At 32.8% G+C, this 15,609-nt stretch overlaps 1 protein-coding gene across 1 annotated transcript; it reads right to left on the reverse strand.

Annotated features, from left to right (window-relative positions):
* Positions 1–1,741: 1,741 nt before the first annotated feature.
* On the reverse strand, positions 1,742–3,397 carry LOC132040071 (large ribosomal subunit protein uL30x). Its single transcript, XM_059430687.1, has 6 exons — positions 3,373–3,397; positions 3,193–3,290; positions 3,009–3,066; positions 2,406–2,485; positions 2,223–2,325; positions 1,742–2,142 (listed from the first exon to the last, which is right to left on the reverse strand). The coding sequence occupies exons 3-6, from the start codon at positions 3,054–3,056 to the stop codon at positions 1,927–1,929; spliced, it is 447 nt and encodes a 148-aa protein (XP_059286670.1). The 5' UTR covers positions 3,057–3,066; positions 3,193–3,290; positions 3,373–3,397; the 3' UTR covers positions 1,742–1,926.
* Positions 3,398–15,609: the final 12,212 nt, after the last annotated feature.

Genomic DNA, 15,609 nt, shown 5'->3' on the forward strand with positions numbered 1-15,609 from the left:
AAATTTAAATAAATGCATATATACACACACATATAATGTAAAATCATTTACATATGCTGCATAACCGTCTTATCTTCTTTTGGATGGTAAATAATAACATCAAAATTTTCTATTTGAAGCCTTAGGTCCAATCCTTTGTTACTAGGAAACTGAAATCCCTGGTCATAAATGTGTAAACTTAGATGTGAATCCCCGTATAATAGCACTTACTGCTTCAATTTGCTCCAGCGCACGGGCTGCTTCTTTTAACTTTGTCCTTTTTAGCTTTCTCTTGTCACATTGTGTAGAGCCTATTGCCCATAGCTTCCTTGTGACGTATACCAAGTTGTATGTGCCAAAAGATATCTCTTAATGTGGGTAAGCAAGTGTTACAATATCTGTTGGGGTTGGGAGCTTACGCGAGTTGTATGATTTTATGGGATGGGAAAACAGGTTGAGCGTTAAAATAATTGAGGTTGGGAGCTTAAGTGAATCTGACGTGGCTAATTTTGTTATGTTGTGGAGTCCAAGTCAAACTTCCATCCATAATAAGAAAGAAATTTATCAATTATCCTAACAGGGAGGACAATTTTGATCCCAAACTTTGACGGAGGGCAAATTTAAACTATAAATCATACTTAGACGGTAAATTTGACCCTTTTCTCCCTTATTAAACTAGGGTGAAGCAATTTTTATTTTTACATTTTATATTCGACCATGACCACTCTAATCAATTTAGATGATTGAGGTTCACAAGTCATTTTTCAATTTTATGTTTCGAATTAAACCAGTATTCTTTAAAGTGATCTCTGATTTCCAAATTTGATTTGGTACCGCAGTTTTTAAAACTTCCTTTCACCCGTCATGATTAATATTATATAGAGATTAAAATGTCAACATAAACTTTTTTTTAAAAAGAAGAGTAGAAACAGCTATAAATGATTTAACTTTGATTTACTATCTTTCTTTGCACTTTACTGGAGGTAATTGTCAATTAGGAATACCACTTCAAGTTAATTGTCTGAGCTTACCTGTATAGGTCACTAAGAATAATATTACTCGATACACGCCTCGACGATGGAAATCATTTTACACACCAAACCTTTTCGAAACTCAAATTTGTAAATAATACACACTATTTTTGTAACTATGCAACAAAATTGGTAAGTATTACACTTCAAGAAAACTAAGAACATTGAAGGTTTTAATACATATTTTTCTCCCCTGAACATGCAAAGGTGTCTCTTAGTACACCTCAACTTGTGTATACATAGCCCTTTATACACCCCAGGCCCCAGCAATAAAAAGTGGGGGTCACAGATCCTCATCAGATGTGTTTCTTAACCAAGGTTCTTGGTTGCAATTTTGCATGGTCGAAAGCAAAATATAATTAAAAAAAAAATACAGTTACTATAATTAAGTTTGATTTCACTATTAAGCAAAAACCCCAAATTGCTAAAACTAACACTTTAATCTGAAGATCACCTCATCAAATCAAATGTAGCAACTATCAGCCAATTCGTGCTTTGTAATCAGAGCACAGATCCTTCTTATAAGTAAATTGAAACTATCTGTTTATCCACTTCAATTAACAACCTTCTTTATTGCACACACACTAAGAGGAAGCATTATCCTTGATCTTAGTCATTTTGATTAATAGAAGGCGAACCAACAAAACTCAGCTTCAATAATGTCCTCGTTTATCCAAGAAGATTTAGCCAGTGTATTCAATAGGAGGAATGTAGCACAAACACACTCACCATTGAAGGACATTAAAAAAGACAGCCTTTAAACGAGATGAACATAAATTCAAAATCCAACACAATAAGATGGTCAAAACAAAAATTAATGTCGTATACTATCATAATTCAAAATGGCAGCTCAAATAGCAGAAATCTGAAACGGTTGGTTCACTTAAATGCCTAAAAACACAAAATTTCAGGCTCTTTAGTTCATCCTCCTGATGAGCTCATTAATGAAGTTCTCGCGGTTACCGGCATCACCACCTTCAACATAGTGATTCCTCTTCTTCTTGAGTCCACCCAAAGGTGCCTTCAACTGGAATGGCCATAGGAAGTTGTTGGCCTCCTTGAAGTGAGGTCCTACAGTCATGATCTCGTGGACAAGGTCTTCAGCACAGATAATTCCATGTTTGCCCAATCCCTGAAACACACACGAGCACTTATGAGACATCAACACCACGAAACATCGAAGTCAGAGCTGAAGCACTGACAGAAACTTACCTGCTCAATGACAGAATTGTCGGTTAAAGCAATTCTCTGCTTGTCGAGTTTCCCGTAACCTCTCTTGTAGATCAATTCCCTAACACTTTTTAGGTTTGGGTAACTGCAACATACAAAGGAAATAAGGGACTGCAAGTATGCAACAACAGTGGAGAGGAAGACTTTCGATTAGGTGATACCTACCCATAGGTAACGTAAGGTTCAACCCTATGAAGCATGTTCACTGTGGCTTTGTTGACTTTCAAAAAGACACCGTTAAAGATCTGTCACAAAATATGGAAAGGAAGAAGAACTAACAGTTAGAATAGAAAGGTAACAACAAGATACAACTCAAATTTTACAGATCTTTCACCAAAAACAGACGTCCAGAGAACGTACTCTGGATGTACATACATTTTTTTTTTGTTTTGTTTCCAACAAGGGAGGGGACCAGAAGAATTACAAAAGAACAATAAAGAATCTCGATAACACCACAATAACTTGGCTGATTATCAGACATCTGGCATAACAAACCAGTCCAATTATCAGGATCTCAACAGGTACCTACCTATCAAGTGGGGCAGCTATAACCCAAACATGTACTCAAAAGTGTATTTCCAGCAAACAAAATAATTTAAGGAAATGAAAAGTAGCTTATACACTGACAAACAGCCACTTATACTTGTGAATGCTACAAAACAGTAATATGAGAAGAAGCGTAGCAGACATACATGCAGTCTAGAATGCTGTGAATAGTGAATTAGAATTCCAACCAATTATTTGAGTATAAAAAGGAGTTGCTTGTACCTGTCGCAAACGTAATAGCTGCAAAATCTTTTTGGTCTGTGGGGGCATAGCGTTGATCCTAAAAGATAAAATTTTTTGAGTACAATAATATTATCCCTTCCATCAATAAAATTTTACGAGTACAATAATATTATCCCTTCCATCATGAAATAGAACGAAGAAAGAACATCAAACTAGTTCTTACCCGCGTATCCTAATGATAAACAGCAACTTTGCCTCAGGGTCCACATAGAAACCACCCTTCAATCTAGCCTCGCGTTTCAAACGAATCAACTCCTTGTCCTAAAAAAGGAAATTAAACACTGATAACCAAGCTTAACATCAAAAAAGCATGTTAACCAAAAATTACAAAGTTTAAAAATACCTGCTCTGCGTACTCCTTTGCGTACAAAGTTTAAAATTCATACTTGCTTCTTTGCAAGAGCCCATTCCTTTCTTCTGCGTCTTCAGCTTTGGAACTGCACCTCTCTGTCAGATCAATTTCTCAACATGTTCTTCATTTTTCTCGCATATTCAAATCTAGGTTACTTCTTTGCAGATCAAATGTTCCTGATTCTTTGCAAGAGCCCATTCCTCAAAAAATTCAAATATCTAAAAATAGAGTTATAAAACCTCTTCTGCTTCTTCAAGAAATATTGACAAGAGGAGAATCTGGAACTGGTGTTTCACCCATCTCTGTCACATATAAGGTTTATAAGGTTTAACTAACATTAACTCTCAACATAAAGTATAACCAAATTCATTTTTCTCGTTATATTCAAATATCAGCCAAACGAAGATATTCACCAACACAAGACACGCACACACAAAAATAGATCATACAACCAGTAATGTTAAGTAATGTGCCCTAATGGTACAATGTAAACATACTTCATTATTCACCTTGTATCATTTCTTTTTTTTCCCTGATGAGCAAACTTAAACCATCACTTTGATAGATCATCTAATGATGATGTTACGTATCATTTATGATTTAACACAACAGAAAATGGACCAAACTACAGAAGCAATTTCCTACATGCTACTACCCCCCGGGCAAGCATAAGCAAATCTCAAAGGAACTTATGGTTACTACACCACCACCACAGCACATTGCAGTAAGCTAATAATGTAATAAGCGATGGGAGGCAAACAAGATGAATATTTGTAAGTTTAAAGTATATTCATATATATGTAAAGCCAGATAGTATGTGTAAAGAAGTAACAAAAATTAAAGCACAACCACCAGATTCATTTTATTTACTTTATTCACCCATTCACTTCAATATTCCCTATTCCATCAAAATATCCCAGTTTCATGGATCATAATTCACAATCATAAAGGCGACAATAATGACTATTTCTTTCAATGCTCTTCCAGTATCTCATTTTCTTCAGCATTCAAAACTCAAATGATTACCCAAAACTAATACTAAAGTAGTAATCTTTTAGCTACTAACATTTCAAAACAAGAAACCATTTCAAACACAGCAAAACAGCTTTATAATGAGGCTTCAAAATACTAAACAAAAACACACACAGCCATAAACTTGCTTAATGGTAAGGGTATATATTAAGCAAAAGTAACAGAGCACTAAAATACTTCAATTTTTTCAGCATTGAAAAACTCTAATGCTTACCCAAAACTAAAACCAAAGTAATCTTTTAGCTGCTAACTTTTCAAAGGAAAAAAAAAACCAAGAAACCATTTCAAACAGAGGAAAAGAACTCTATCATGGGCTTCAAAATACTCAAATAACACACACACATATACATACATACTTGCTTAATTATAAGGGTGTAAATCAATTTCCACTACATGTCTAGCAAAAGTAACAGTGCACTGAAACTTAGATCTTTTAATACAACTATAATCCACCAAATTCAGTTAAAAAAAAAGCAAAAAAAAGCAAGAACACAAAATGTATATGAATCAGATAAAAATTCATATAAACAGAACAAGAAGAGTTTGATTTTTTTACCTTTGAATTGTTGAAGAGACTGCAATGAGAAGGGTTGTGATGAAGGGCTAGAGGGGATGCAAGTGAGACCTAAGTGTGCGGCAATATATGTTGATGTGTTATATTAGGGTTTTGTAAAGTTTACTGTTTATGATTATTCGGATCTGGATGGGTTTGATAATCTGGCCCAAATAATAATAAGTAAAGATATAAGGCTGATTTACACAAATGGCCACTTTTAGGTTACTATTTATATGGGATAATGACCTATATATACATAAGAATAAGGTATATTTATAAAATATAACGATACTTTTCAATTTACAAAATATACCAATAGATTTCTTACAAAACAAATACAAAAATTTTGTGTATGAAATATGTATATCTCGCTCAAGGCTTAAAAATTTCGCTCAGAATTTTTGTGTATGATAATTGTATGAAATATGTATATCTCGCTCAAGGTTTTGAATTCTCACATTTTTTGTATATGAAAACTTTATAAAAACAGTATGAAATATGTATATAATTGTATATATAAATTTTGTATAAAGTTCATGTTAGGTTTTTAATAATTTAATACTATTACAACAACATTATATACAACTTCCATACAAATTTAATACAACTTTGAATCTCGCTTCGAAAATTGGATGAAATTTAATGCAACTACAACAACATTGTATGCAAGTTTCATATAATATTAATACAAAATTTAATACAATTTTGAATCTCGCTAATCTCAATTTTGAGAATTCCATATCCCTTATTTCCTCCTGGTCTTACTCCCGGTATGATCAAGAAGATGCAGATTGGTGGTGGAGTGCCTTACTATGAAAAAATCATTTGGTACTCCTAACATAAAGTGTCTCGTTTTCACACACAGAAAGATGGAGATAGATTGAGTAATATCATCAAGAAAGTCTATTAGTCCTCATGAATACATATTCACGAACTGCTTTTTCCGAATCTGATGGAAGTGTGGAGCAAAAACCTAGATTGAATAACTTAGGAAAGGTACAAAGTTCCGGTGGGGTTTCGCCGGCAAGCATGGATGAAACAGAGCATCGGCGAGCGACTTATTTTTTTATTTTTTATTTTTCAGATTTGGCCAGATTGTGATAGAGAAAGGGAAGGGAAGGTGGTTGGTTTTTTTTTTTGGGGAAAAGGAAAGGGTGGGTTTTTTATTTTTCCAGATCTGTTATGTTTTGTAAATAAGGAAAAGTATACTTATGTCTTGTAATATTGAGTCTTAAGTAGTATTATTAGGTCATTTTCCCTATTTATATTGTGTGACTACATTTTTAAAAGTTGTGTAAATGAATATTTGCTCAAATATAAGTCAAGACTGTCATATAATGTTTGTAATAACTTATAAAAATTTAGACCATAATATTACGATTTTTCTTGTACTTCATTATCGAATTATTTTGTTGTAGTTGTTGTTCCTTTTTCCAGAATGATTTTTCATGCTATCTTTAGTATTTTGCTGTGGCTTCTTCACTTCCGTTATTTCTTTTTCCGTACTGCTTTGAAATGATTTTTCTTGAGCCCTAGGTCTATCGGAAACAACATCTATACCTCCCAAGATATGGATAAGGTACCGTATACACTATCCTCCCAAACCCCACTAATGGAATTATACTAGGTATGTTGTTGTTGTTGAAATCTTATGTTTTCTCATAAGATTTTAATTTCCAAAAGAGATCTTTAGATTATGATCTAAAAAGTCCATATCACAGAGAATAAAAAAAAGAATTAATACTACAATAATTGTCCCAACTGATGAAAATTTCTGAAGATCTAACATTCGTATATTGTAGGCCCAGTTTGGAATCAGATTTTTATTAAGTTATGATCCATTAAAAATATGGAAAATTTACTTGTTATAGCTACTTTTACTACCTATTTAATGTTAATAACTACCTTTTATTAAAATTAATAATAATAGCTAATTAATTTTCTAAATTACCCATTATAGATACAACAAAAGAACTTTCACTTATCGGTTCACAAATACATCGTAAATAAAGGGAAACACTATCTCATCTTCCCATTTTTGAAACGCACGTAATATACTTTAGTTTCTCTCTCCTTTCCATTAATTTTAGCCTTTTTTTCTCATCGTAATCTATCCATTACCATCGAAGCACGATTCCACTACATTTACTTTGGAGATTCGTGGGTGGCTGTGTATTTGTGTAAGTTTTTCATTTTTTTGTGTATTTTAGTCAACTTAATTCTATATTCTTGACTGTTTTCAAAAATTATAACTTTCAATGCTTAGGGTTTCCCATTTTGAGTAGTGAAAATCATCAATTAATGGCGGATGAAAGCACATCTGGTACGGTTACAAGAGGTATCCCACATACTCTTCAAAATTTAGATTCCCCTTCGTTTGATTTGGGTATTTCTCAGCAACAACATGATGTTGATGCAGCTTCTGCTGAGAAACTTGTTCTTTGAAAGGAGATCTAAGAAAATCCATGATCCTGCCAGAATCAGAAATCCTTCAACTGTTAATTTGAAAAAAAAAATGATTTTGATACAGCCACAAAGAGGAGAAAAACATCTGATGTTGCTTATAGTAGCAAAGGGAAAAATGTTGTAGAGACAGATGTCGGAGAACAACAATTAACGATGAACAAGCAGGTATTTTTTCATTGATTATATATATATTTTTTGTGAATAAAATTATATTGTACATGTTGCTCAAATTCGGTTAATGATTCATGTATTTTTGACCGCATCCGTAAGTATAGTTGCATGTATTTATTGATGCGAACATTTTATTAATAGAGGGATAGCATTCGTATGTATTTTTGTATTGTTTGAATTAGTTTTGTATATGAAACATACGTAGAGCGTGTCATGTATTTCACTAACCATTTTTTGTTATCAACATATAAAACTATGTATCATGTATTTGTAATTCCTCACATTTATGTATTTTTTCAATTTTAATAACAGGTTATATATGTTTTAATAAGCAGGCATGTGTAAATGTCAAATAAAAGGGGTATTTGTTCAACTTTTTGTCGGCTAAACATCTTAATAACTGTTTTTGCATGTATTTATTGATCCGAACATTTCATTAATAGAGGGATAGCATTCGTATTTATTTTTGTTGTGTTTTGAAATATTGTGTATATAAAACATACATACAAGCGTGTCATATATTTCACTAAACATTTTTTGTTATCAAAATATCAAACTATGTATCATGTATTTGTAATTCCTCACATTTGTGCAATTGTTCAAATTAAGAATCAAGTTATGTATGTTTTAAAAAGCAGGCATATGTATGTTTCAGATAAAAGGTGTATTTGTTCAACTTTTGTCATCTAAACATCTTAATGACTGTGTTTTTGTTTACAGGCGTCTGTATGTTTACAACTCGTATCAATCACCCGGGCACAACGCAGTTATCAGGAATGAAATAAAAAAGCTTGCTACATCGTCTTTGCCACATTTCCTACATACCGGTGGATTCTATGTAAATCAAAAAAGCATAGATTTGGTGAAAGACCCAGCATATGCGGATAAGGGACAGATCGATATCCTTGAAGTTGTTTATGTTGATAACCTGCCGCAGCAAACTGCTGGTAGCACGTAAGTTATAGACATACATTTTTTGAAATATCATAGAGTATCAAATACATGATATATCATATCAATTTATTATTCTTCTAAAATACATGAGTTGTTTGAACTTGAGATACCTTGTTTAGAACTTGAAACATATATTTTCTAATAAAAGTTCTTATTTTTTTTTTTTTTTAGGGACTGTGGTGTTTTTGTGGCAGCGTATGCTGAGTATTTGACATCGGGTAAAAGGATTCCAGATGTCATTGATGCACACATACGAGCGTATGAGATACGGTGCACTCTTATGGGACTACGGCGAGGCAAGGTTGCGACAATGCAGAGAGTGATAATGAAGTTCCACCAAGACCGAACAAGCCACCAATCGATTATGACACTGTAGATGCAATTGATGTTTGATAAATACTATTCGTGCATTCCATGTTTTTTGTCCTTTTTTTCATTACACCAAACAATCGATGTTTTTTAGATGTATTTTGACTTATGTTGGATAATTATCATTTAACCAAAGTAATCTCGGTGGTTTTTATGTTCCATATGTTTGAAGTACTTAGTTCCATATATTGTCAAATAAATCAAGTTTTGAAAAAATACGGAAATGCGACACCATGAATCCACAAATACATTTATTCACCAGTTCACAAAATATGTATGTTTTAATTCCCCGGAGTTCACAAAATATGTATGTTTTAGATATGTTTTAGGTTAATAAACACATCTTGCGTATTTGATATGGCCGCCATATCAAATACACCCAAAAAGATACGAGGTTGAATAGACAACACCATTTTTCATACCGAACATGGGTTGCCTTTTTTTGTGTTAAAAATACATGAACGTTACCGTGTAATTTCAGACACCAGGAACACAAAAACCATGTATGTTCTATTACAGTTTAAACAATTTTCAGAAGGCCAATAAATAGATAATTTTAAGTTGACATTACCCTGCAAGACAACTACGATCCTCCAATCCAACAAAATTTCAAAATAAAAACAACTTTATCATTTTTGCGGATATAATATGTATGTTAGTTTACCAATTACGCATTATTTTTTGATATTGAAAAAAACACCATACGTATCGTGAAAAAAAATTCAATTAAGATCATTTTGAATGGGACATTCATTTCATTGCAAAAATTTATATAGTACTACAACGAGTGTCAATGGAAGTTTTTGACACAAGTGTTCAAATACCTAAATAACCAATCTATCTTCGTAAAAAAGTTAAATTGATAGGAACACAAGGAAAATTCACTTCCTCGAGAGGCTCAAAACTACATGAACGTCTACTTGTGCCCAGTTGTCCACAAGTGCGCAAGCATGTAAACGCCTTTCCAAACAACAATTCACTTAAAGGCTTATCACGCCTCTTCTTTGGCCTACCCGGGCGGTCTCTTGTATCTTGGGGCAAAACAACATCCTCCAAGATGTGGTTGGGAATGTTCCATTCACGCTCGTCGAGTAGAGGATCCACCGGTATATCATATGTCTTCAACACGGTCACCGGTTTGAACAAATCGAGCAATAATCCTCGAACGATTTTCTTTTTAATGACGGTCCATGCATGCGGGCGGGGATTTCATCTAGTTGAAACATACGACAATGCGCAAGTTTTGCTACTCAAATCAAGAATGAATCGTCGTCCTCCATCATGTCTTGTGTACACGAATTACTGTCGACGGTTCTACTGTAGAAAAATAAATATTACATGTATTTGTTATTGGAACAATCGAATTTTAAAATAAATGAAAAAATCATTAAACAAATACATATCAATTTTCAAAGATTCATCGTAATTTACATTAACACTAGCGTTCATGGATACCGAATACACAAATGTATAATGCGTAGAAACACCGATTAGTACAAGTACAAGTTTGTCAAATAAATTATTACACGCATTAAAATGAAACGTACCGTCATTCGTAGAGATAGATACTCGTTGATCGATAGCATCTCCAAACTTTTTACCGAGTGTAGTGAACGTGTATGTTCCATTTCTCCGGTTATTGTAATTCCATCTCCCAAACATCCTTCTAACTTCTTCGAGAAAGTCATATATAGGCGGTTCTCTAAGCAAGAAGATGTCGGTTAATGCACTGCTATGTTAGAAGTCATTGTCCACCCTCGGTTAACGAGATGCATACAATCTAGCCCACTTGTCTCTACCGAGCGCTTCCAAATACTCCACCACACGCATATCTACCTTTTGAACCTTTCCCGTCAACTCATCGAAATCATCTGCGTGTATGCCTTTGCCATGGAATAAAAAACGAGGACTCGGCCATCATGGCTCTTTCTGTATTTCTTACATACATTACCCTACGGATGCAAATACATGCATAATGTGCAACTTACGGATAAATTCTACAAACGAAATTTATTTATACTTTCATGCCTATCTGATACGATACACATATTCTCTCTGATTCCATATGATTCTCTGAAACGCTCAAAAAACCACGTCCATGATCTGTCATTCTCAGAATCAATCACACCATATGCTAAGGGAAGTATGTTGCCTGGAGATACAGTTAAGAAGAAAAAAAAATATAATACATTTTGTATTTGTCAAAAATATATAAAATATACATCGACATAATAAATTAATATGTATTTTTTGACATACCTGCACCATCTAATGTGCTTGCCGAGACAAATGTTCCATTGTATGATGTTTTTAAGTGGCTTCCATCAACCACCACAATTAGCCGACAATAATCAAAGCCTTTGATAAATGCATATAGTGCTATAAAAACATACAGAAATTCATTTTCGCGTGTTTTACGCGATTCGATATGTGAACCCGGTAAGTCTTATCCAAAATGTATAGATATCCGGGTAGTCTTTTATAAGAATCAATGGCCGGCTCACCCATTAAATCATTCATCGCCCTTTCTTTGGCCCGCCAAGCAACCATGTACGACACATCCATTCCGAATTCATTTTTGACGTCCTCCGCAATGTCTTTAGGCGTATATTTCCTCTTATGATTTGATATTTTTGGTTTGACAATCCCACTTATCAACCGACTTGTAGCTTGGCATTGGGAATAAATCTTTTCCTTCAATGGACATGGATGTTTGTCTTGAAACTCCCTAACTCTAAACATTCCTGACTTACCGACACTTGACGCCCTGAATTTCCAATCACACTCTACTGATACGCACACAAGAGTGTAGCTACAACAAAAAAATAAAAGAAATAATAATAAAAAAACACATTCATGTAAAATACATCAGCAGTGTATTTATGCTTGTTTTATTAATACAAAGGACATGCGGATGAGTAACTTTACCATATGTAAATAAGTTAATCAAATGCAAACCCGGACCAAATACATTATTTATGAATACAAATACATACAAATCGGTATTGATTCTACTTTATAATAAACATACACATGCTGAGAAATACTTCCACTCGTACAAACTAACAAACATACACTGTCACGGTTCAAATACATAACAACACACAGTTGCAAATACATAAACAAATGCACATTTAGTACCTTATTGCATTGCTCCTTTCTGTCCGATAGTTGAACCTATTCGTAATTGCATAGTTCACCATCACAGTTTTAATGTATCTTTATCCTTGTATACTTGATCGACGTAACTACCTTTTGGTTCTTGTCATCAATAACCATACCCTTGTTGTTTTCGAATAACAAATCGACCTTTCCACAACTTGATGATGCAAAATCATGGAACCAACCGTTTGATTCGTGTATCCGATTTGCAAATAATCACCTTCAACACAACTCTCATCCGATATACATATCTCCATGATTTTATCGATTGTAATGATACATAATGGGTACATTGGTAATGCTTTGTTCTCCTTCTTCGGGCCACATACACCCTAACACCCATGTCATTGTGAATTTCCATTGGAATATAATCACCTTCAACCATGTATTTTATGCTTATGTTTTTCATTTTCGTGTCCAAATTCAATTGTGTTGCAACTGTTTGTAACAATTCCTTATACGTCGAATACTCCTTGAAAGTCACAGCATCAATTTTGTAATTGACGTATTTATTCTCCTCGTTCCAAATACCAGAGTGTCTAATCAACGATGAAATATTGGTCATTTTATAAATAAAAAAAATCCTTGAATCAACGTGTTAGACATAAAAACTCGTAATATGTATGCCCTACATAAGATTCACGTTCAAATTTAAATAATTTATACAAATTAGAATTACTCACTCATAATTAAAATATAACATACACATATTGAATTACACTTGAGAATACATAGATTAGCATGAAAAATAGTTGACAAATACATAGTTTAGATAGTTCGTAAATACAAAGTTTATAAATACATAGTTCGGATTTATCGCATAAATACACAGTGAGGATATTATAAAAATACATAGTTGAGCTAGTTCAACTTACATTGTTCAGAAATACATAGTTTATAAATACACAGTTTAGACAGTGCATAAATACATGGTTTGGATATTATAAAAATACATAGTTGAGCTAGTTCAGCTTACATTGTTCATAAATACATAGTTTATAAATACATAATTTAGACAAAGGCATAAATACATAGTTTAGATATCATAAAAATACATAGTTGAGCTACTATTGAATTACATTGTTCGAAATACATGGTTTAGATATTGAATTACAAAAAAAGAAATACATAGTTTAGATTCGGAATAAAAAAGATATGAACCGGATCTTCGGAAAGTTATTGATGAAAACTTCGAAAAGTTATTGGAACGTGTAAAAGAGAAAACATATTTCAATATAACATACACATATTGTTACACTTCAGAAATACTTAGTTTTAGCTTCAGAAAATTAAAGATATGAACTGGATCCTTTTTTTTTTGGATTCCTAACAATTCATGTACATTAACATACTTACAATAAGATTACATTATTATTTTCGAATATCATTGATGAAATATTTAAATAAAAAAAAAAAATAAAAAAAATCAAGAAATAAACAACTTTGACATTATGATCCAAGAAAACAATTAAAATCACATAAATACAAATTGAATATACGAAATTTGTGAAATCAAAAACGGTCTTTTTGCACGAATTACCTGATGATTGACGTGTTTGTTACTGCATTTTCAGATGTGTTGAAGATTTATTTTTGAAATTTGAATTTTTACGTTTTTATCGTTGAAGAATGAATGGAAGAAGAGAATCGTGTAAGGAAAGGGAATATTACAGCTAATTATGTGGAAAGGAAGTTAAAAAATATATTGATTTCGCTTTTAATATCACCACGTTTAGAGGCTAAAATAAAGGAAGCTGTTCCCTTTTTTACCGTATGCTAATGTATTTGCTGACAACAAATACATCCGAAAACATACACAAATCAGCTGATTTTTAGCTACGAATTGTAATATTAAAAAGGGTAGTTACAAATGGTAGGAAGCTACAATAAGGTAGTCATTTGAGAAATTTTACCTAAAAATATAGTACAAGAATGATTTTGACGGTGGGTGATCTTACACTTTTGACCCCTCTTGCTGTCATAGTAAAACTTCAAATATAACACACGGGAAAAGTCGAGGTCAAAAGTTCAAAACCACCTATTTTTAAAAGTATTAGGCATAGTTTCCTGTCTTATATTTAGTTCTTTACTTCTAAGTTCTTCACTTTTATCTTTTTATTTAGGGAAAAGGGTCAAAAAAAAAAAATCCTCTACTTTAGTTTATTGGCTAACTTTTCCCTTCGTTGGCCAAAATAGTCAAATATACCCCTCCCGTTACAAGTTGGGCCAGATATACCCCTACCGTTAGCAAAGCTTCAAAAATGTCCCTCATTTCTAACATATTTCAACATAAACAAGTCTAGTCATTAGAATTGGGTGGCATGGACGCCACATGGTATTTAACTTATTCTATGTGGTGCCTACGTGACAATTTTTTTAAAAACAATCTGGAAAATTGATTTTTCTAAAAACAAATAAGCTAAAAATGGCTTTCATTAAAAATCTGATTTTTTGTTTTATTTTATAAAACCCGCTTCTTAAAAAAAATATTCTGAATTTTTTTTGAGAATATATCTTAAAAAAGGGGTTTTACTAAAAACAAAAAAGTTTCAGATTTTTAATAAAAGCCATTTTTTTTCAGATTTGTTTTAAAAAAATCAATTTTCTAGATTGTTTTTTAAAAAATTGCCACGCAGGCACCACATAGAATAAGTTAAATGCCATGTGGCATCCATATCACCCAATTCTAATGACTAGACTTGCTTATGTGGGAATATGTTAGAAATGAGGGTATTTTTGAAACTTTGCTAACTGTAGGGGTATATTTGACCCCAATTTGTAACGAGAGGGGTATATTTGACTACTTTGACTAACGGAGGACAAAATTAACCAATAAACTAAAGTTGAGGAGTATATTTGACCCTTTTCCCTTTTATTTAAGCTATAAGTTAGGCATGGAAAGGCGTTCAAGTTATCACTTTTAGAAAACAAACATGCAGTTTAGTAACTAAAATATATGTAAATATTGGTTTAGCTATTTTGTAACTACTAAAATGTTAAAAAATCATTTTGAGGAGTGTTTCAAGTGAAATAATAGTTTTCACTCACAAAAAATTTCATTTTTTGCAAAACAAATTCAAGTCAAGTCTATGTGATAACAACACGGTTAGCGGAACACTTTAGAATTGAAAATTAGAAAGGGGGAAGATTTGATTCTTGAGAAAGAAGAACACAAGTTCAAAGTATTTGATACTTAAAACGTTGTTTAATAGTGAAAGAAGGAGTTGAATCAATTAAGAAGAAGAAGAAATGGAGGGAGGGAACTCAAACAAGGAATCTTACCATCGAAGAATCGAGAGTTGCGGTTCAAAGCAACAAAAAGGGCATAACCCAAACGAGAACCTCAAAGGTCTCCACAAGCACAAGGCTAATATTATTAATATTCAAACTTAGTTACAATGAAAAAGAAAACACCCCTTTATATAGGAGAAATGGTGGTCGCCACCCTAAAGAAAACAAAGAACATTCTAGACTTCAAAGTTGGTCAAACTAAATTAATTAAGGTGCAATTTCCAAGC

Source organism: Lycium ferocissimum, chromosome 12, assembly GCF_029784015.1.
Source record: "Lycium ferocissimum isolate CSIRO_LF1 chromosome 12, AGI_CSIRO_Lferr_CH_V1, whole genome shotgun sequence".
In the NCBI taxonomy this organism is placed as follows: Eukaryota; Viridiplantae; Streptophyta; class Magnoliopsida; order Solanales; family Solanaceae; genus Lycium; species Lycium ferocissimum.